Genomic DNA, 22,758 nt, shown 5'->3' with positions numbered 1-22,758 from the left:
ATTGAGCAGGGCCAGTTTGAGGTTTTCCCTAGTCATCTGAACTGGTATGTGCAAATCCAGAACTGTCAAGCAAAGCAAAGAGTGTTTTACTTGCATATTGCCACAGTCCAAGCATCCCTTCTATTGATTTGCATAGCCCTAAAAATATATATGCTGATTTTAGTTGGTTTATTACATTGCCATAGAGTGGAGCAAGCATTGATGACTTTGTGATTTCCCCAGCATTTGAAGAAAAAGAAGAAATTAAAGGGCAATATGAGAAGCTTATGGATGCTTATGGATGCTTAGGCGAGCTCCAGTTAAAATCTGGTACGTAATCATTTAATTTAATATTGTGCAACAGTCAGATCAAAAAGAACCATCAGTAATACTCATTGATGCGTTATTACTAATGAAAATGTCAATGTTGTCCTTCGGTAGGTTAAAAGAGAAATGATTACAGGTAGTCCTCAACTTATAACCGTTCATTTAGTGACCATTCACTTATAGCAGTACTGGGGAAAAAAGTGATGTATGACTATTTTTCACATTTATGACCATAGTCATGTGATCAGAATTTGGGCACTTGGCAACAGGCATGTATTTAAAACAGTTGCACTGTTCCGGGATCATGCGATCACTTTTTGTGATCTTCCCAGCAGGCTTCCGACAACCCAGATTTGCTAAATGATCGCATGAATCCCTTAACAACTGTGGCAAAAATGGTAGTAAAATGGGGCAAAATTCACTTAACAACTGCTATGCTTAGCAATGGAAATTTTGGGCTCAATTGTGGTTATTAGTCAGGGACTACCAGAGTACAGTATGGAATGATTATTTCAGTTTTTTAAACATTCATCTTACCATGTAGTCTAATATAAATTTGAAAATAAGATGTGTTTCACTAAAGTTACTGTAGTTTTTATTTTTGTAACCTACTGCTTTAGCGGGAATAAATTAGAAGGAGATCACACATTGATGGTCTCACTGCTGTAATATAGCTCCCAGCTTCTAGACTTCTTCACTTAAACTTTGTTTTTATAAGTTCTCAAATGTGCATCTTTTGTTTCTGTTAGTGATGTGATAGAAAATAGATGAAAACTCAGCAGGCAGTAAAGGAACACTCTTTGACCAGGAATTATGAAATACACAGCTTTATAGTCAGAGGTTCCATGTCTGGCAACCCTTTTTCTCAGCATTTTAATGCAACGTTGAAGAAATCTGTATTTTTCCATGTTAGTCCACCATGTTTTTTAAAAGCATAAGACCTCTGCACATAAAATATGGCAAAGCTCAAGAACCTCCCTTCTTAGCCAAGAGCCAGCTGCCAGAAGCATTCTTTTTATGTGGCAGGTTTTATTAATTATAGGTCATAGTTAATGAAGACTTTCAACTCCCATTTCAGAATGTGGGCAAAGAAGCTAATGGCAGCCTCAAGAATAATGACACAATGTCTGCTTTATTTCTCACTGGCATAAGCAACACAAGCATATATCTGGCAACCTTGCATAGCACATTCTTTATTGTGAGATTTTGTCCTCTTATTGGCTAACATACTTAACTACTGCAGCAAAAAAGGTTGTAAAATTGGGAGTGGTTACATGGTGACCTGCTTAACAACTGGCTTCCATTATGGTGAGAAGTTGAGGACTACCTATAAACTCCTGTATAGGAAAGCGTGTGAAAGCACCCTTCTAGGAATTCTAAAAAAAGCATATTCCGCCGGTTTCCCAGGAAGCAGCAACTTTTTCAGTGTCTCTGCTGGTTGCTGATTGGAAATGGTAGTCATTTCCATCCTTCCCATTTGATAAAAGAGATTTCTAGTTATGTTTCAGACAAAGAGGAATGTTTACGTGATTATATCTTTTCATTTCCTATTGCACTTTGATCTTTGCAGCCTATTTGAATCTGCTTTTGAATCCCAGAAGGAAGAATGTGTGAAGGGAAGACTTGATTTACAATAGTATCCTTATCTTGGAGCTTCATAATTATTTTCAGAGTATCAAATAAAATGAGAAATATGGCTACTAAACAATGACATTTTCAGTGAGAGTTACCTGGTTGGAAAATGATTCCATTAGAGAGGCTTGCACAAAACTGTTTTCTAGATTTTTTTAGTTCTCCAAAATCCTGATTTTATTTTGGCTTCAAAAGATTTGTTGAAAAGATTTTTGTTACATTTTATTATGATACTATATCATGAAGATTCTGGTTAAGCTTTATTTTGAGTGTTCCTAGAAATGTCTAGCTATTAGAATAGACAGAATCTACTATGTCTATGCTTACAGATAAATGTTCTACTTCTAAAGATTTATAAACTTAATTATGCCTATGTATAATTCTCTCATACCTACAGAAACTTCCAGACAGATAAATATTTTAAATTTAGCCTCTGATTACTAGCCTAACAAGGACCCATTGTCGTCTTCTGATAAATGTAATGAAAGCATGTAATATAGGCTGCCTTTGTAGCTAAAAACTAGAGCAGCATAAGCAGATAAGTGTGTGTATATAAATATAACTATATTATAAATGTCTTTTTGCAGGCAACTCCACTTTGCATTTCCTGGTTCTTGTGACAGGCTGTACATCAGTGGGAAAAATCCTTGATACTGAAGTTTACAAGATCACAGCTACTGAATTTTGTGCTCTCCAAGAAGAAACTAAAGAAGAAGATCGTGTCTCTGCCTTGAAGAAACTTCTGAATTCTGGGGTTTTCTATTTTTCTTGGCCAAATTCAGGATCAAACTTTGATCTCACTATCCGAGCCCAGGAGAAAGATGATGATAGCTATCAGACTGGAAATTCATTTTTCTGGTTGGTACCAAACTTAGGAGTTTTGCCCAAGCCTTGGTTTAAGATGTTTGGGTGGGTCTCTTTGAGCTGGGTTGATATAGTAGGATGTTATGTTGTCCCTCAGATAATTGTTGTTTGTATATAATGTTCCTTTGTAACTGGTGAAGCTGCCCAGAATTGCTAGGTAAGATGAATCTTCAATCCATCCAGGATCTTCTTAGATACTTATGATTTCACATATTGAGTAGCAGGTTTAAATGTATTTTGAATATGTCTAATAGAGACAATTTTCCTTGATTTGTTTAACACAAGTATATTGTACCCCAAGCTAAGTCCCATTGATTTACACAAGAGACATTGAAATGTGTGGTTATATTGTCTCTACTGACTGTATTAAGAGAAAACAATAGGACTCATTAGGACTGATGTTGGTGGAATCTCCACCATTTCTGTGGATGCTGTGCCCTTCTTCCTATGTAAAGCTAATGAATAAATTAATTCTGCTGAATGATTAATAGTTTTCAATAAAAACTTATAAATATATATTCATAATGAAGCAATATACAAGTTTAAGTATATATGCAAGGCTATTAAATCCACAGCATTATTTCATAATATTTTTGCTTTAAATGGTGGTGTGAACAGTTGTAGAATAAATACATTAATATAGTAATGGTGCCAAACTGAATACATACCAGCAACAGTGAAATATTGATCAGAAGGCCCCAAAAACCTGTGTTAGCTGTTTTACTATTTATGATGCAGAAACACTAAGTAGGTCCTAAATTTAGTTTATAGGTCATGTTAACACAGATTTACTGCACCGTAAAGGTAATTAGAGGTAGTTTTGTGGCATTCATGAGATAATGTGATGTGGTTTAATGGTTCTAACTTAAAACTGGTAAGAACCAGATTCCAGTGTCCTCTCAGTCTTGGAAACTCTCTTTCATAGCTCAGCTTACCTGAAAGAGTTATTGTGGGGAAGATTTTAAAGAGAATAGCTATAGCTCCTTGGGGGGTGGGGGAGGTAAACTATAACTAATAAGTAAATAAAATATTCTCTGTTTTTATTGCAGAAAAATAGTGAACAACAAACGTTTGTAAAAGTTCAGGTCATAACCAACACTTTAAAATCATGCAGTTAAACTTCCTTCCTTTTGTGACTTTCTAACTATCTCTGTTTATCTGCAGTGTTGGGTTTTTTTTAGTCTGGTTAGGATATCATTTGTTACCTTATGTACTAGGCTTTAAAATTTGTAAAGTGCACAGGGAAAAACATATTAAAAGTAATCTTTGCTAAAGAGAGAGATCTAGATTTGGATATACAGATACAGTTATAGATATAAAATGTATAAACGTGTGTTGGACCTACATGATCTTTCTTTCTGTCCTGCTGACTCTTACAGGAACCAGCTATTGCATGTCCCTTTTAAACACTATCAGGTGAACTGTTCAGACTGGCTACTAAAAGTGATTTGTGGTGTGGTGGACATTCGTACTCTTTATGCCTCTCACAAGAAGGCAAAAGCCTGTCTCATCTCCCGGATTAGTTGTGAGCGAGCTGGTGCCCGGTTTCACATACGAGGAGTCAATGATGATGGTCATGTTTCTAACTTTGTTGAGACGGAGCAGGTAAGTGGCAGGAGAAGATCCGTGTCACTAAATAATTAAGTGTGAAATGAAGTATCTTTTAAAGCAGCAAAGCAGAGAAGATAAGCTTTTCTGACTTCTTGGCCCTTCTAATAGAAAGCCCTGGCTAAAACTATTGGTATTCCTCCATTTCCCTCTGAGAATCTCATTTGTAGGCATTGAGTGAAACTTCTTCAATTATATTTTACTTGGTTACCTAAGTAGTCACAGATGGTGGGAATAGTTAAGACTTCCATAAAATATGTTGGGCATTGGAAAAATGACATGTTCTGGGAGTTCTAGCCATTGTGGCATCCCTGTGGTCATATTTTTGCGAATTCCAATATCCCCTGCCAGCTTCACACAAGCAAAATCAATGGAGAAGCTGTCAGGATGTGAGATCCTGACCTGGGTGGTCCTTGGCTTATGACTGTCAGAACTGCTGTTGCGAAGTGATGTTGTCATGTGGCATTATATTTTACAACCACATTGCTTAGAAATGAAAATTCCAGTCCCAGTTGCTCTCATAACTTGAGGACTCCTTGTATCCTTAGTAATAGATTTGAGGTGATACAAGCCATTGAGAATCACAAACTTAACAATAGCGCCTTTCCCTTCTTTACAATAATACATATATAAAAATAGGATTTAACTTAAGAATGGGCTTGAGTCCAATTATGTTTGGAATATAAAATATTAGGGCGGTAGAGAAAATGATTTTGCTTTGTTAGCTGACTAGCAGATAATTAGCAATGAAGTAATGACTGCTTCTAATACAATGGAAAAAATAGTTCATCATATCATATTGGCTCTACTTATTCATACATTAATTATATACCCCAGGATTCTAGATGTCATGACCCCTTTACGCTGCATGGTTTCCCCTAGTTTAAGGAAGAAAGTAAACAATTAGCTTTATCTCCTGGAAGCTCTTCCCACTGAGGTATACTTTTGATACTTCAGTTTTTCTGTGACTCATTTCTCTCTCCCCCTCTCTCTCCTGATGACTCACTGCATGCGCAAAGAAAAACAAAACAATTTGAAGTCTCTTTGCTTTCTAAACTGAAGTCAGCTGTTGATCTTTTAGCTCATTTGCTACAAAAACAATCCAAAGAAGTGGTGGTGCTGGGGATCTGAACAAAGCAGCATGCAGACTGAAAAGTGGGGAGAAGGAATTTTGCAGCAGGAATTAAATTAAAAGTTGCATCCCACACAGCTTAATTCCTCATTCAAACTGGCCTTGATACAGCAGTATTAGAACCAGCAGGAATCATCAGAGTTAGTTGTATAAAAATACCCATAATAAATTAATTTTCTTCAAATCAGTGTAATTTGTTTGGCAATCATATGGAAATAACTTGATATTGCCTTCTGGGATATTTGCTTAGCTTCCCTATCTAACTTACAGTCCTGAGATTCTTGATGGTTCCCATCTAACTGCTAACCATTTCTGATCCTACTTAGCTTTTAGAGATCAGCTGATACAGGCTAGTGCAGGGGTAGGCAACCTTGGCTCTTTTATGACTCGTGGACTTCAACTCCCAGAATTCCTGAGCCAGCCATGCCATGAGTCATAAAAGAGCCAAGGTTGTCTACCCCTGGGTTAGGGAATATAAGGCTGAAACTAAGGATGAGCAAAATGAAATAGTTTTTTGGGGGGAATATTTTATTTCTTCTTGGAACATTCTGTTTTTGTTTTTTTGCTCCAGAACAGGCCAGGCTTAATGTTCTTGGAGTGGGTAATATTTTTTTATAATAAGAACTGGCAGTGACAGGGAAAATGGAACATTGCAGGTAAAAACAGCATCCTGGGAAATGTCTATGTAGCTTTGTCTGTAAAGACAACAAAAATCCAAAAGTATTTTCCAAACTAGAAAATGGGACATAGAAATGACTAATTTCTTAATTAAGATTGATTAGCCTTAATTAGCTAATTAATTAAAGATCAGGCCTGGGTCTGGGACCTGAGTATATACAGAGACTTGTTTCTTGTTTATTCTAGCAGTTATGATGTATGACATACTTGGCTGCCATCGTTTAAATTTTTATGTTATTGTGTTTTTATTTTCTTCTGAATTTTGTTGAGATGGGAGAACATACAAATTGAATGAACTAATACATAAATAATATAGCCCAGCATAAGGTGGTATAAAGTATTATGCATTAGACAAAAATCATATTATCTTTTTAACTAATAGAATAGAATAGACTGAAAAACGTTGTGTAAATAAGGCAAACTCTGACTAGGATTATTAGGAAAGAAATGCTAGCATGATGTATTTATTTCATTTTATGGCACAATCATACTAAAAATATCCTGCACAGTTCTGGTTATTATATCTCAAAGTGACAGTTCTATACAGACTGTCGTTAGATACCAAGTGTACATTCAACAGAAGTCAAACATAAAGGATGACACCTTGAAAATGTGATATATAGGCTGGCTCACATTTTTCTATTCTATAATTTATAAACAAAATAATTTTTGTATGAAGTGAGTGCATATCAGAAATGAACCTGTGAAAAATGGTATATTGAATAGTTAAGAGCCAAATGGGTTTTTAAAAATATTTTTTAAATAATACATTTTCTAAGTCTTGTCAGCATTTTAAGCTGCTTAGTAGTGTTATATTAATTTGATATTTATGAATTGTTATTTTGCAAATTTAAAAATATCTGATAATCCAGATAAATTGATCTCTACTCAATGTGTAAAACAATTTAATATAGGCACTCTTCTCTTACTGATGGTAATTAAAACCAGGAACTCCGTCACTAAGTGATGCAGTTATGGCAGCACATGACCACTCTTAGGACAGCAGTTTCCACAGTTCCCAAGTGCTGTGGTTAGGCAAATCACACACAGTTACAGCATCCCACGGTGATGTGATCACCATATGCCACCTCCTTCCAGTTTCTCCATTAACTTTATTGGAAGATAGTAGTGAAGGTTGCAAATAAAGATCACTTGACAATGGGATACTGCAGTGTTGCAATTGCAAGCCAGTCACCAAGCACCCAGATTACAATCACAAGATCATGGCAATATGTAACAGCCACAACTGCAAAAACCGCTTGTAAATAATCTCATTCAGGGGGTACCCGTCCTAATTTCAAAGGATTGCTGAACCAGCAGATGTTAAATGAGCACTACTTGTAGTCAAACATTGCATTAATCTAAATATATGCTATTTTTTATCTTCTCAGACTATCTATTTGGACATGGATGTTTCTTCCTTTGTTCAGATCAGAGGTTCAGTTCCATTATTCTGGGAGCAACCTGGATTGCAGGTAATAAGCATAAATCATGAATGTTTAAAGCAATGTTTATCACTATACTGAAAGTTTCCTTTATATTTGGCATGTAAGCATTTCTGGTGTTAAACTGTAAATAGGACAGGAGTTTCCATTCTTTTTGGAGGGACTATGATGTAACCTTTCACATGAAATGGATTTGTACATGTGCTTATTTGAGTTTGGACTGATTCAGAAATATAGAAATGGGGAGTGCGTTAGTTATCTTTATAAGTGGTTATATTGTAAATGCGATCATATGCCTTTATACTTTTCTTTTGTTAATTAATTTTGTATAATAAAAAATTTAAAATATATAAGCAAGACAATCAATTTTAATCTTACAAAGAAATTGAAAAACATTGGAAAAAAGATTCTGGGCAGATTAATTAATTATGCATCGTTGTTTTTTGTCATTCCCATTTTCTAATAACATCTGCCTCCTGTGTTCTGTGGCATCATTTGTGGATGCCAAGATGGTTGCTAGGCTATAATAAAGAAACACTTTTCTCTAAATGAAGAAGGGAGACATCTAGTGATTCATGTTAAGAGTATCACTTCCTGTTCTTTTTATTGTTATCTTTTTAGGTTGGTTCCCATCATCTGAAGCTTACCAGAGGTCTGGAGGCAAATGCTCCTGCTTTTGATAAGTAGGTTTAATAATTACAAGATTGCTGATAACTTGCAGCCTAGAACTTGATGTTACAGCTTTCATTGTAGGGTGTTCTAGAATCTTTATGTGCAGCCATGTCTTTTGGTTTTCAAATTCATTTCGCTCTTTTGCATGAATATTCCCGTTTGTCATTTAGGACTACATCTGAGAAAAAAGAAATGTTGAAAAATAGGTGTATGTTTTTAAACAAAGCTGTCAGTGTTCTGGGTACCTTCAGATGCCTGGGTACCTTTGGGCAATTGCTTTTTCTTAGCCAAATCTACCTCACTAGGTGATTGTTGTGGGACAAAATGGGAGGACTATGCATGCTCCATTGAGCGCCTGAATGACTGGTGGGATATAAAACAAATAAACAAAGTATGAAAAACATACTATGATTTTTTTAAAAAACCACACTTTTTTCCAATCATGTAGCTCTAAACTAACGTTTAGAAGAATGTCATGTTATTGATACTGTTTTTAATTTACAAGAGAGAAAGCTACACTCTAGGAAAGGAAAATTCAGCCAGAGAGTACACGATAGAAATTTCAGTTCCCCTCTATAGGTTTTCCCTCAGTTGGAGTATTTGAGTAGAGGTACCTAGAAAGAGATGCTGATAGCCCCTAGAACTGTAGTTTGATGAGACTTCAACACTAATGCTGAGTTGTTTGGATGTTGAACTACTCAGAACTTTATAACCAAGAAAATTATATGATTGTTCTAACATGTGTGCAGCCAAATCTTAGGGCAGGACATATTCTGGATGGATTTATTTTATCTAGATGGAGGCTAATCTGAAATGGGAATTAACATCTCATTGTTCTTGTCAAATGCTTTTCTTTTGAAGTTTAGAGATAGCAATAGCTTTTTTTTACTCTGCAAGTGCAGTAATGGAGAATCTTTGAAAACAGTCCATCCCAAGGCCAATACATTCTGATGGATTATGAAGAGTTATGTGACTGGCACTCTTATTGAAACTCCGCTAAAGTCATTATTTGGTCTTGTATGATTAAATGCCCTTACCTTTTTAGCAGTCCTTAATTGCTTGAGGAGAAAATAATTTAAAAAAATGAGATGACAGCTGCAAAGTCTGCGGGAGGAAGACTCCTGCTGGTTCTGATGGAACACAGGTTAAGCCTAGTAGTCTATGGGATGTTAATATTGGCAAACAAAAGGATTGTTTTCTAAAATCCTGAATCAGGTTAATTTCATGCAGTGTCATTATTTGGAGTCTGTACTGATTCCTGAGCAATTTGCACTGTCTGGTAGATGTCTTAATATTTCATGCAATATTTGAAATAGTCAAGGAAAGAATTCATTTTCTAGTAAAATTGTAAAAAATAAAATAAAATTGCATTTTTACAGCTGAGGGAAGCATCTTAATATTCAAGATACTATTAAGGTATCTCAATTTGCTCCCTGAAATAAGGAATACCCTGAATCTATTATAATAAACCAGTGTCCTGATAAACTAAATCACAGTCTGTTTACCTATATAATTTCAATTATTTACACTCCCAACAAGTAACCAATCCAGGTAAATTATAAAATGGTGGTGTGTAAGAAGTAGTGGTTGATTATTAAAATATGCAACAGGTATTCATTTGGAGTAAAATGTAAATTGTAGTAAGGAATCAAGTTCTTCAACCGCTATTCTGAAAAAAACTTGTGTGGTTAGAAGGCCATAACTGACATTGGTCACTTATAGTTTAAGAAGAATTCTAGGTAGCTTCTATTATTTATGAAATCAAAGCAACCTATTCCTGCTTTTTCAGGCATATGATACTTCTGAAGGAGCAATATGGCAAACAAGTGATCGTTAATTTGCTGAGAAGCAAAGGGGGAGAGGAGGTCCTCAGTAGGGCTTTCAAGGTAAAAACAAAGATCAAAGCCTTTTTTACTAATTTTGTCTTGGTTCAAATTTTTGCTTCTTATAAAAGTAAGAAATACCCACTTATTAGATAGCCAGCACTCAGCCTGCAAAAATCAGAGATAGTAATTTTCCTTTTACAAATATGTTTGAGTATCCCCAAATTGGTAAAATTTATATAAATGCTTTTTTGACAGCCTACTGAAAACAATTGGGTTATAAGTAATTGTGAATACGACTGGATCATTTATCTGAAGTTGATCCCTGTTTCTTAGAGAGATAATTCCACTGAAAGCAGAGGATGAGAGGTTGTACCCCGTGGATGTTCTTTTCTTAGAAAAAAAGCAGCAATATGCTGTTGCTTTTCCCAATAATGCTTATCTGAGGGGGGGGGGGAATAAAGATGTACGAATGTACTGGAGTTAAGCCTGTAAAGCAGAGGTCCCCAACCTTTTGAGCACCAGGGACCGGTTCCGTGGAGAGAAGGTTTTTGGTGGGGGCGTGGTTTCATGTACTGCCTGCAACCCGCGGATAGGGCTTTGCTTGTTTGCGAGAATCGATTTCTGGCATGCTGCGGCCTGGTGCTGGTTCACGGACCAGGGGTTGGGGACCCCTGCTGTAAAGGGTATCAGATTTTGTAAAAATTCCTATATGTTGACAAAGAACATGATGGGTTGTGAGGAGCAGCATGTTAATAAATGTTTAGCAACCAGCTCTGCCACCTCCCGTGCACTGCGTTGCACTGGGGAACTACCAAATAGCAATTCAGTGCATTAAATCTTCTCAATTATATTTTCTTAAGCTTGCACAAGCAAGATAAGATAAGATAGATAAGGTAACCTTTATTGTCATTTTTTTTACTGTGGGCACAACGGCACACATCAAAAATGAAATTTAGTTGCCCGCTCTCAAAGTGAAATACATACATGACACACACCTAAACATACTATGTACAACATATGTATAGACCCACACCCCTACACATACATAACAAATAAATATTGAATACTGTCCATCTTGAACGTATAATGGAAGGAGGAAGCTTGAGAGTTCACAAGGTTAATGCTGTATGGAATGAAATATGGCTGAATCTGGATGTTCTGCTACGGATAGCATGAAGCCTCCTCCCTTCTGGCAGGGAGACATTTGAAGATGAGGGAAAAACAGGACAGAACAGTGAATTCTGCTGTGATAGTGATAGTGATGTCAGGCGCAAGTAACCAGGAACAGGAGCTGAATTCGAAGTAATAGAAGTTTATTACATTCTACCTATACACAAAAATCTGATCTACTAAGGGTCAAGGCAAATTGGTGCTAGATAAGAATCAACAGAATTCATGGGCTGGGGGAGAGAGGGCTGGACTTTCATCTCTTGTGGGAATGTAGCAACTGATAGTTTGACCCTGTATTAGGGTTCCCCCTGGTCATCTCCTACAAGTATCCAGCAAGGTTGTCTAATCAGGCAGTATTGGGAAGAGGGTTGTTCCATGCAGCCCTGCTTTCAGCTAAGGTGGCTCTCTCGATGGTTACTCAGATTAAAAATAGGGTCCTCCAGCATGTGAAGTAACTCCTCTTTCAGCCAGCTAAGCTTCTGCTGCTGTGTCTATGTTTCAGACATGGGGCCTAAAATATAGGGTGGGATGGAGTGGGGTAGGGGGAGATAAATGCTTACCAGATGGGGAGGAGCATAATGGTTAGCACGCTGGGTTGGAGGTTAGCAAGCGCACATTTGAGACTGAGTGCTGCCACCCTTTGCTCCAGCTCCTGCTGGGGACATGAAAGGAGCCTTCAACTGGGCGTTCCCTTGGGCAGTCGTGATGTCACTGGCTAATCCTTTCAACCTGGAAGTGCCTCGGTTCTTCTGAATGAGTGTGATGCGACCGGATGGGGAATTGATGTCATGTATCACCAATCCTCCTAGCCCATAAGAGGGCTTTCTTTCACACCAGGTTAAAATTGTCATTTTTCTGGGCAGGAAACTACAAAGCATTTGGCTACACCCACCTTTTTTATTTCTTAAAACCTCTTTATATTTATAGAACCTAGAGGCTTTTGGGGAAACATCAGTAGTGTAGAGAGCATGCTGACTGCCCATTTATTCTCTTTTTAACATTTTAAATGGTCTTTTAAAAACAAAGTTGGGGAGAACAGAAGATCTGGGGTGTACCAAGTGTCTTTTGGCCCACTGCCCTTCTCACTAGCATCATTTAGAGGCAATCACTGTGATTCCTCTGTGAGGCTAACAGTTAATACAGCTGCAGAATTGGATAGCATGCTTGGAACAATGACTCATGCTGGGCTGGTAGTGCTTCAGTCATTCCGAAGTAAACTATGAAGCACTGAGGCCTGTAAATAGACAAAGATATGTAGACAGTTAGCAAAGGAACAGATCCAGTGGTAAACACAAGCTGCTGTTGCTCACCTCTTCATCACTTAGAAGCAGCCTTTACATACACAGTGATTTTCTCTTAAATTCATTTTGGATCTTAGCCATTGGAAGTTTGCAATGAGTTTGATCATACTGCTAGTGAGAGTGAGAAAAATTCAATTTAGCATTAGCACCCCTGCTGTCTGCATACAACACAAGCTTAAAGGGCAGAGTAGAAATTTTCGAAATAACAGCACTAAACAAACAAGCATACGGCTTTGTGAATGGGTGGAGAAATTTTCTACTCTTATCACACCTGTTAGTCATAGTCACATTATGCAGTGCAGTTCAGCCAAAGCCAAAAAATGTCACATATGGTAAAGGAGTATGGAGGCAACATATAAACGACCTTTTGGCGTGGGTAGTTTTTCAAACATCATTTTCCCATATGTGAGCATGTGTGAAGCCAAAGAGGCTAACTTAGTTATGTTCAACTTGTACTTGTGGTCCATTTAATATACTTGTGGTGATGCGCTGTTATACTGCATTATGTTACTCCAGTTGCGCATTCAGTTATGGAGACCTAGAAAACTATATTTTTGATTCAGTCTTCCCACCAAAGCCATTTGGGAAGAAGATCCTTTGCTCCTGGTCTGAGCTGTTGTAAAACATCATTGAAAAGCTGAGGTGACAGGTGTAGATTGAAATGATAACTGATATATATTACAATATAAGAATATTATTTCTCTGCCTATCATTCTGTTGATAATGTCTTCTTTTCACTGATTGGTTTTTGAATTGACTCTGCTAATAGAATATTCCATCACTAATTTTTATGATAGTAGCATATTTTGCATTCTGCCAGTCTATTGGGATTTCTGCCAAATTCTGTGGTCTCTTAGCTGGTATTTTTTCAGTGTAGGACTGGATGCCTCAAATATTCTACTGTAATAATTTATTACATGAGAAATAGATTTTACTATCTTAATGTTTCCGGGAACAAAATATAGTTTTATTTTTACTTATTTCTCTGCCTCCCAACCTGTAATGAAGAAAAATATTCAGACCATGAATACAATAAACAGACTGTGCAGCTATGTCATAAGTATTAACTAGGTTTTCTCAACCTGTCCCTTCTAAAGTTTTGGGTTATCATTCATGTCATCCCCTACCAACATGATTGTTGGACTAATTCATGTAGAGAATGCTAAAGGATAGATAACTAAACCCAATTAGATCAGAACATGGTGAATCCCATTTTTTTTATGATGCCATGTCACAGAAACTTAAGTATAGGTAGTCTTTGACTTAAGACCACAATTGAGCCCAAAATTTCTATTGCTGAGGCATTTGTTAAGTGAGTTTTGCCCCATTTTACAACTTTCTTGCCACAGTTATTAAGTGAATCACTGCACTTGTTAAGTTAGTGACATGGTTGTTAAGGGAATCTGGTTTCCCCATTGACTTTGCTTATCAGAAGGTCGCAAAAGGGGGTCACATGACCCAAAGACACTGCAACTGTCATAAATATGCAATCAGTTGCCAAGTGGCTGAATTTTGATCATGTGACCGTGGGGCCGCTACAACAATCGTGTGAAAAACCGCCATACGTCACTTTTTTCCATTGCCATTGAAACTTTGAATGGTGATTAAATGAATGGCTGTAAATCGAGGACTACCTGAATGCTCTTGAAATTGATAAGTAATTGAATGCAAATATTTAGTTGTTTTACTTCTGTTTAACTTCACAACTGACTGCATTGTTAGACATACTGTGTTTCCCCAAAAGTAAGTCCCCTTCAGAAATTAAGCCCCAGCTTGATTTTTGAGGGTGGGCCTAATATAAACCCCCCGAAAGTAAGCCCTAATTTTGGGATGAGTCGGACACCTAAAAATCAAACTAGGGAGGGGATAGAGGGAGTGAAGCTGCCCCAACATTTGTCACGCTGTATGGCTCGTCATACCAGCGCCTCTGCTCACGGCAGCAGGTTGCACAGCACTTTGTGCCGTTGCTGCCGCTCGTGGCAAGAAGCTGCATAGCGGTTCGGGCCATTTCCGCTGCTCGTAGCAGGATGCTGCATGGCTCTTTGGGCCGTGTCCGTTTTACGCCATTGCCATTATTTGTGGCAGGATGCTGCGTGGCCTCCTGCCATGAGCGACGGCAATGGCTTGAAGAGCTGCGCGGCTTCTTGCTGCAAGCGGCAGCAACAGCATGAAGCACCATGCGGCATACTGCCACGAGCAACAAAAATGGCCCATAGCACCATGTGACTTCTTGCCACGAGTGGCAGCAACGGCATAAAGCACCATGCGATGTCCTGCCATGAGTAGCGGCAATGGCACAATGTGCCACATGGTGTCCAGCCCATAAGTGGTGGCAAGCGGCCACTGAAGAAGTCAAGCAGCGACACAACAGGTGTCGAGGTGTGGGAGGCCTGGCTGTGATGGTCCCAAGATAAGACACCCCCCCAAAATAAGACCTAGGTACCTCTTTTGGAGGCAAAAAAATTATAAGACGAGGTCTTATTTCGGGGGAAACACGGTATATATATCATTCACCAGCAATTCAGTACATGTTATCGGAAAGACTTTTACAAATGAAGTAACAAAAAAGATTATTCTCTGTTCTTTTATAAGAAATTGCTTTGGGCATCATCCCATGCAGTAGACACACCAATGATTAATTTTGATTACCATCATTTTGCAAAAGATGGGAAACTGGAGAATTTGCTGGGCCCCCAGCTAAAAGTGCATTGGGAAGAATTGGGCATCTTTACAAAAAGTGAAAATGCAAGTTCCCGGTGAGTATGGTACTCCTCCTTCTGCAGGTATTTGTGCTTTTTATTTAACACTTTTTCATGCTCCAACTTTACATTTGTGGGTATTTTATGCTATCTTTTCATCACTTTTACATATGGAACAGTCTGGAAAGCTGGTGACACTTTTGGACACCTCATATCTGTTGCTGATGTTTCAATCTCATCCATTTGTAAAGTAAATTAATATGAATCATGATTCCTATAATAGTTACAATTAATTGTTCTTATGATGTATGGGAATCAACATGTAAAATGTTGCTTTTCCACTCAGAGTTGGGCTACGGTTCTGAGGGAAAACTGATCTAGCCAATTGCAGCATTCCAGATGCAGATCCTTGATCAATTGTGGCCAAGAGGCTAGCAATGAATAAATTGAATTGTTATAATTTGTGCCTCTGCTTTAAGACTTTTATTGTCCATAGAGTCCTAAATTTTCATGCTAGAATTGTTCAGTAGAATATTCAACTTATAGGGGGAGGCACAGTACTAATTCTTTTAGTTGTTTGACTTGTTTTTTGAAGTCAACAGATGGGTACCATTCGAATGAATTGTCTGGATTGTCTAAATCGAACTAATGCCGTCCAAACCTTCATAGCACTTGAGGTAAGTGATAGAACATTCAGCTTCTGAGAGTTTGAACAAAACCCTTACAAGAGGAATTATGAGCAAACATTGGATATTATGGGGGTGGGAAATTTGATTGTTGTCCTGTCTCATTCTGCACTGTACTTTCCTTTTTTTCAAATCAGGTTCTCCAAAGTCAACTCGAAAGCCTGGGATTAAATTCCAAACCTATAGTTGAACGTTTTTTGGAATCTTACAAAGCAATGTGGGCTCTCAATGGGCACAGTCTAAGCAGAATTTTTACAGGCAGCCGTGCTTTAGAAGGAAAAGCTAAGGTAAAGGAAAAAGTGAGCCTCAGTTATTCTGTGACATTTCAATAACTATGAAATTAAATTATTACTCCTATTCTTATGTAGGTTGGGAAATTTAAAGACGGTGCCCGGTCAGTATCACTGACCATTCAGTCAAACTTTTTTGATAGCGTGAAACAGGAAGCCATTGATTTACTGCTTATGGGTGATTTTTACAATGAAGAAGAGAGAATGCTGCTGGATCATACGGCATTACTGAGTAAGCAAGATCGTTTTATTTCAATAGCTCTGCAGTCTTATCTAGTCTTGTATATTTCTTGGGAGTAATTCACTTAAATAAGCTGCACAAGATTTCATATTAGAAAAAAAATCAGCATTACGTTTGTGGTATCCGTAGCAGAACATCCAGATTCAGCCATAGTTTCATCCCATACAGCATTAACCTTGTGAACTCTCAAGCTTCCTCCTTCCGTTATATATTCAAGACGGGCAGTATTTAATATTTATTTGCTACGTATATATAGGGATGTGGGTTTAGGTGTGTGTCATGTATGTGTTTCACTTTTGAGAGCGGGCAACTAAATTTCATTTTTGATATGTGCCGTTGTGCCCACAATAAAAAATGACAATAAAGGTTATCTTATCTTAAGACTTCCCAGTAGGATACTCAGCCATTCTCTTCATTGTATTCAAAATCAGTGTCTCACAAGTGAAAGGTTCCGTCCATTAGTGGGAGATTTTAATACAGCAATAGAATCCTACTGATAGAATAAAGGACCTGATGATCTCCACCATTTTTTTATTCTTGATCCTCTAATCCATAATGCCAATTCAATCTTCTCTAGAAAGTTGGATGATCTTTCAGAACACTGAAGGAGGGTGGAATCTGCAAAGATCATGTCCCTATTTTTAAACTATGTATGTACCATGCAAAAATGTTCTCACACTATCCATGTGCCTACATATGAACTCTCGCTAGTAAGAAACATTATTGCTGTAAAGGCTTCAATATAATTTAACATGCTTATCCTGCATTCAGACTTATAAAGGAAATACTTGGAAGCATGATAGCAAAATAATTATCAAGAGATAATTTGTAATCACTGCCATGGTTCATAGTTTAAGGAAAAAAATAGCTTTCCTTCCTCTCCTTCCTCATCTCCATTAGTGACACCAAGCACTTTGAAAATCATGTCAGAGCGTCAATTTGAATTCACAAACTTCAAGAGAATTCGTGTTGCCATGGGGACCTGGAATGTAAATGGAGGCAAACAGTTTAAGAGTAACATCCTTGGTACCAGCGAATTAACAGATTGGTTACTTGATTCCCCTAAACTCTGTGGGGTTTCAGAGTTTCAAGGTAATAAAAAGTACTACAGGTGATACGATAAAAATATGCATCTGTATGTATTTGTATGTGTGTGTGAATATATGAGGATGACATTTGGGACTGCCCAGTTCCACTGTAAGGGTAACAAAGTTAGATACGTCTAGTAGGAACTAATTACGTGCATTTGGGCAGGCGAGCTTCATATATTAGTGTTTATCTTCCTTCCTGAAATGGAGTAATTAGATTAAGTTGCAAATCAATTCTTATGTTTGATTTTTCCCTCCCCATCACAACAGATGATCATTGTCCCGCCGACATATTTGCTGTAGGATTTGAAGAAATGGTAGAATTAAATGCTGGCAATATTGTGAATGCGAGGTACGTTGACATTGAATTGTCGAACTGCATTGTTTCAATTCCTGTCTGAGAGGCTCATTGAATTCCTTATTCATGATAATTTCAGAACTATCATAAGTTTTGTTATTCTCAAATTCCTGAAATGAGTGTGTTCAGTATTTGTTAATTAACTTTTTTCATATGGATATTTTTATACCAGACATATTTATGTCTGGTATAAAAATATCCATATGAAAAAAGATATAGTTCAAATAGTTATTTGATGCTCTGTCATTAAAATGTATTTTAATACTACATGCTATAAACTAGCTAGGATATAATAATCTTCAGTGGTTTTATATAAATATAATAAATAAAATGATTACACATCTCTAGAGTCTGATGACTTTAGTCAAGATTGCTGAGTGTGGGAGGGGAATTTAGTTTCAGTATGAATTTAGCTTCATCATATAAATTCCAAAATGTCATATTGATACATGTAAATACACATAATTGAATAATAGCCTACTACTTTAGTCCAACTACTTTAGTCCATAGTTAGGACTAAAAACCATTTTGCTCAAATCCATAGAATGCTTCATGGAATTTTGTTAAATTATCTGATGAAACAGTATGTTCAAAGACATAACTATTTTTTTTAGCACAACCAATAAGAAGATATGGGGAGAACAGATTCAGAAGGCTCTTTCAAGAACACATCGATATATTCTGTTGACCTCAGCCCAGCTTGTGGGTGTTTGCCTCTTCATTTTTGTAAGACCTTTCCATGTTCCCTATATAAGGTAGTTCTTCTTGCTTCTGTTTTTATGTGACAACTTTGTGGAGAGATTGTGACCAATTGTAGATTTTCTTTAATGGAAATAATAATTAAGGAACAACTGTGTTTATTTCTAATTCTGATTTAAATAGCCTGGAGGAAAATCAGAGTTACTTGGTTTTGTTGGTTCTTCTCACCAAGGTGGACTGCAATAATTACTTTGTTTTTCAAAATGAATTTTCTGTATTCCCGTATTTCTGAGATGAATCATAGTTTATTCTTCTTCCCCATTTCTTCATATAGTTAGGAGCACTTCAAATATTAATTGTTTATGGCAGACAGCTAGATGTTCAGAGATGGAAACAAGTAATGGCTTTTTGTTCTTTTCTACTCTTGCATCTGTTCCTGAGTATATATGTTTTGCTAGGAGAGATACACACTTTCTCCATAAAAAAATTAGATTATAATGAATTAAGCCCATACTCATACCCTATGATAATCATGACTATATGTTCATGTCATGGGTAAACCACACTTAGGCACAATACTTACAGTATTACTTAAATACTTTTACATCCTCCCATCCTTTCATCAAAGACTTAGCAAAACATAGGTGTTGATTTTTTTTTATTCAGAAAATTATGTTAGGATTCATAAAAGTTATTTTATAAAATTAGTTTTTTTTAATATTTTTGACTGTTTCATATTCTGTTGGTAGTGTTGATTTTATTTTATCCTATGCTATTTAATTTTTTTTAATGTTTTTATCAGTTTAAATAATTATTGTAGGTATATACTTTCCAAAATATATCATTGCTGGGCAATAAAAAAACTACAAGAAATGCCAGAAAGAAAGAGGAGCACGCTCAATAAATTCCTCTCTCTTTGAATTGCATTCTGCTTGAATAATTCACATAATAAAATGAGTGGGTTTTGAGATCTTTATTGCAACACACTGTGCCCTCCGCTACAAAATTGTATTTCAGGGCAAGCATAATGGCATGTTCCTTGAAAATAGCTGTCTGCATAGATTGATGTTGGCAGAATGAAGAATGGCATGCAGAATATATAAAGTTGTTTCTCTCAAGTTGTGACAGTTTATATAACCTTGCAGGTTCAAAATATTGTTACGCCAAACAAGTTGTGTATGATATTCAGATCCAAAAATAGGAAAAAATCCTTTAGATTTGCCATGGGCAGATTCTCCCTACCTGTTGGTAATTCTTGAAAGACATTTTGCACAGTATCCTCAAGATCCCAGCAAAATAAGTGTTTGAGTTAAGGAAGAAGCACCACCAGGTGACACCTGTACATGGGTTTTTATCACCTCCTTAACAATCCCTTAAATCAGGGGTGGCTGGCTCAGGGATTCTGGGAGTTGAAGTCCACGAGTCATAAAAGAGCCAAGGTTGCCTACCCCTGCCTTAAATGAAACATATATTTTCTTGAGGTCTCAAAACTACTGGATGAACCGAAGATATAGTTTCTTTAGGGAGTCACCATAAAGCAGAGTGAATGTGCTCAGGCCAGATCTTAAGCACCTTCTCACTTAAAATCTGAAGAGTACACATTTCTATTCAAAGCTTAGTCTAAGATGCTAAACAGAAAATTTTCATTAATAAGGGTCTGTGGTTAACATCTCATATTCAGTTTCCTGGAGAAACTTCCACCAGAGACTTGTATGTGCCAGCTTTAGTTTGAGGATTGAACTGATGTATCAAAAAGTAGGCAGAACAGGAAAAATGTGGCTTGTGTACTTTATTTATCAATTATTTTCCCACTCTTCTATCAATTTAATAATTTAATAATTGTGGGGGGTCTCTTGTTTGCTTTTATTGTTGTTGTTTTAAGAAAATGCAAGATGTGTACCTCTTGCTGACCAAAAATTACTCTGCAATTTTGCTGGGAGTTTTTGGGTTGCATGGGTTACACAATTATCTTTCCTATCATAATATGATAAGAATCGATGTAAGGATAGTTTAGTGGTATTAAGTTATGGTCATACACAGACTAGTTAATGTCACTGAGTTCAGCACAAGCTTTCTATATTTCTTTCTTTTGGTATGGCTTGCACCTCAGACCATGTGCAGAGACCTGACTTTGATTAGATGATACTTTTTTTTCTGTAAGTTACACCTGTGGTATCACTGAACAAATGATCTTCACAATATAACACCATTGTCTGCAATTAGGATTCTGGCTCTACACGTATATGTGTCCACATGAACTGAAACTCTTAAATGTAACAAGGAATGTCTGCTGCAGATAGCTGGTCTATATATGTGAATGACCAGATGTTTGTTGACATCTTCAGCATGGTTTTTTAGGGGGTAGGGGAAGAGCAGCTCACTGGGGTATTTAATTGGACACTGGCAAGGAACAACTGGAGTGATCTTTGATGTTTTCATGCATTCTAGTAATTGGCTTGTGTCAGTGGGGTTTTGCTGATCTTTTGCTGGAGGGAGGAGATCTCCAATATCTATATTGGATTTATTTTTTTTGCCAACAGCATTGCCAGTGCTGGGATAATGCCAATAGGCTGGACACAACCAACCTTTGTGGTCCTTTTGCGGGCAATTGGAGGGCTTTAAAGGATGTAGTGGTTGTTTTGGCCCCTTAGTTTTGCAGAAAGACACATCACATTGTTGAAGATCAGCATTTTTGTGGCCAGATCTATATAATCGGGATGAAACCAGAGGCAAAGAATGGGTTCTGTGGGACAATATGTAGCCTGAATGCCATAGATTGGTCATCTTTGCACCAGAGAAAATGGGAAATAAGAAAAATTCCACTCGTTCTTCCATCAGGAATCTCCAATGGATCCACATTCCATCCATGAATGGAGATGCTCTGTTTAGAAAGAACCAAGACTAAAACAAATTGCTTGTTCAGAATTTTCAAATTCTTCCTAAAAGTTTAATTTTTTTGCTTTGGGTTTTATCACCTTCTGCCCAGGGATATAGCAGTGGACACAGTAAAGACTGGAATGAGAGGAAAAGCTGGAAACAAAGGAGCAGTTGCCATCCGTTTCCAATTTCATAGCACCAGCTTATGCTTTGTATGTAGCCACTTGACAGCTGGTCAGTCTCAGATAAAAGAACGGAACGAAGACTATAAAGAGATCACTCAGAAACTGAGTTTCCCAATGGTAAGGTCTGGGGAAAGTTTCATTTACAGTGGTGCTGAATTTGCACATTTTTCAGGATTAAAAATACACATTGGGAAACACCTAAGTGCATGTGATTTTTATTTTACCCAAAGTTACCTTTTTACACTCAGCGTGTTCATGTAAGGTGTGCTCCCTGTTACCAGTCACTTTTTTGCATAGGTCATTCATTCATTCATTCATTCATTCATTCATTCATTCATTCATTCGGTTCTTTAAAAATTTAAGTCCTGAACAATACATTTTAATAGGTCAATTCCTTACCTACCAGCCAGTAGCATAAAACTAATAGAGGCAGTAGGAAAGGTTAGGAATTGGGGGAAAAAGAAGAGAAAGTGTTCTAGAACAGTGTTTCTCAACCTTGACAATTTTAAGGCATGTGGACTTCAACTCCCAGAATTCCACAGCCAGCATTGCTGGCTGTGGAATTCTGGGAGTTGAAGTCCATATGCCTTAAAATTGTCAAGGTTGAGAAACACTGTTCTAGAATGCAGCAGTTTAAGTAGATATTCTTGCCAGTATGATTCCAGATGCAATTCAAGGTGCTTGCTATCCCCTTTAAAGCACCTTGAGAAATTTTAAGATGTGTGGACTTCAGTTCCCAGAATTCTCCACTCAGCATGCTAGATGGGGAATTCTGTGAATTGAGGTTTACACATCTTAAAAGTTGTCAAAATTGAAAAACACTGGTCTAGACATTTGGGGAACTACTTTCTCCCTTTCTGCCTACCTGTAAAAATTAAGAATGGCTCAACCCAGGCCCCTTCCTCTTAGGGAGTGTAATCTACAGCAGGGGTCCCCAATCTATGGGCCGCAGCCTTGGACCGGGCTGCGGGCTCTTGGCTAGCGGGCTGCGGAAATGGCTG

General features: G+C 37.3%; 1 protein-coding gene across 1 annotated transcript in view; it reads left to right on the top strand.

Annotated features, from left to right (window-relative positions):
- Window positions 1-22,758, top strand: part of SYNJ2 (synaptojanin 2) — a 39,368-nt gene that overhangs the window by 6,060 nt on the left and 10,550 nt on the right. Inside the window, exons 2-15 of the mRNA XM_029286289.1 lie at window positions 223-309; window positions 2,526-2,796; window positions 4,182-4,407; window positions 7,612-7,695; window positions 8,287-8,348; window positions 10,127-10,223; window positions 15,227-15,390; window positions 15,929-16,010; window positions 16,157-16,306; window positions 16,388-16,575; window positions 17,461-17,642; window positions 17,909-17,990; window positions 18,611-18,751; window positions 21,682-21,874. Of these exons, the coding sequence (XP_029142122.1) occupies window positions 223-309; window positions 2,526-2,796; window positions 4,182-4,407; window positions 7,612-7,695; window positions 8,287-8,348; window positions 10,127-10,223; window positions 15,227-15,390; window positions 15,929-16,010; window positions 16,157-16,306; window positions 16,388-16,575; window positions 17,461-17,642; window positions 17,909-17,990; window positions 18,611-18,751; window positions 21,682-21,874 (2,009 nt within the window). The remainder of the gene's footprint in view (window positions 1-222; window positions 310-2,525; window positions 2,797-4,181; window positions 4,408-7,611; window positions 7,696-8,286; window positions 8,349-10,126; window positions 10,224-15,226; window positions 15,391-15,928; window positions 16,011-16,156; window positions 16,307-16,387; window positions 16,576-17,460; window positions 17,643-17,908; window positions 17,991-18,610; window positions 18,752-21,681; window positions 21,875-22,758) is intronic.

This window comes from Protobothrops mucrosquamatus, unplaced genomic scaffold, assembly GCF_001527695.2.
Source record: "Protobothrops mucrosquamatus isolate PMUCROS unplaced genomic scaffold, P.Mucros_1.0 scaffold3243, whole genome shotgun sequence".
In the NCBI taxonomy this organism is placed as follows: Eukaryota; Metazoa; Chordata; class Lepidosauria; order Squamata; family Viperidae; genus Protobothrops; species Protobothrops mucrosquamatus.
Note: the sequence above shows the minus strand (reverse complement) of the source record. Positions and strands in the feature narration are given on the sequence as shown.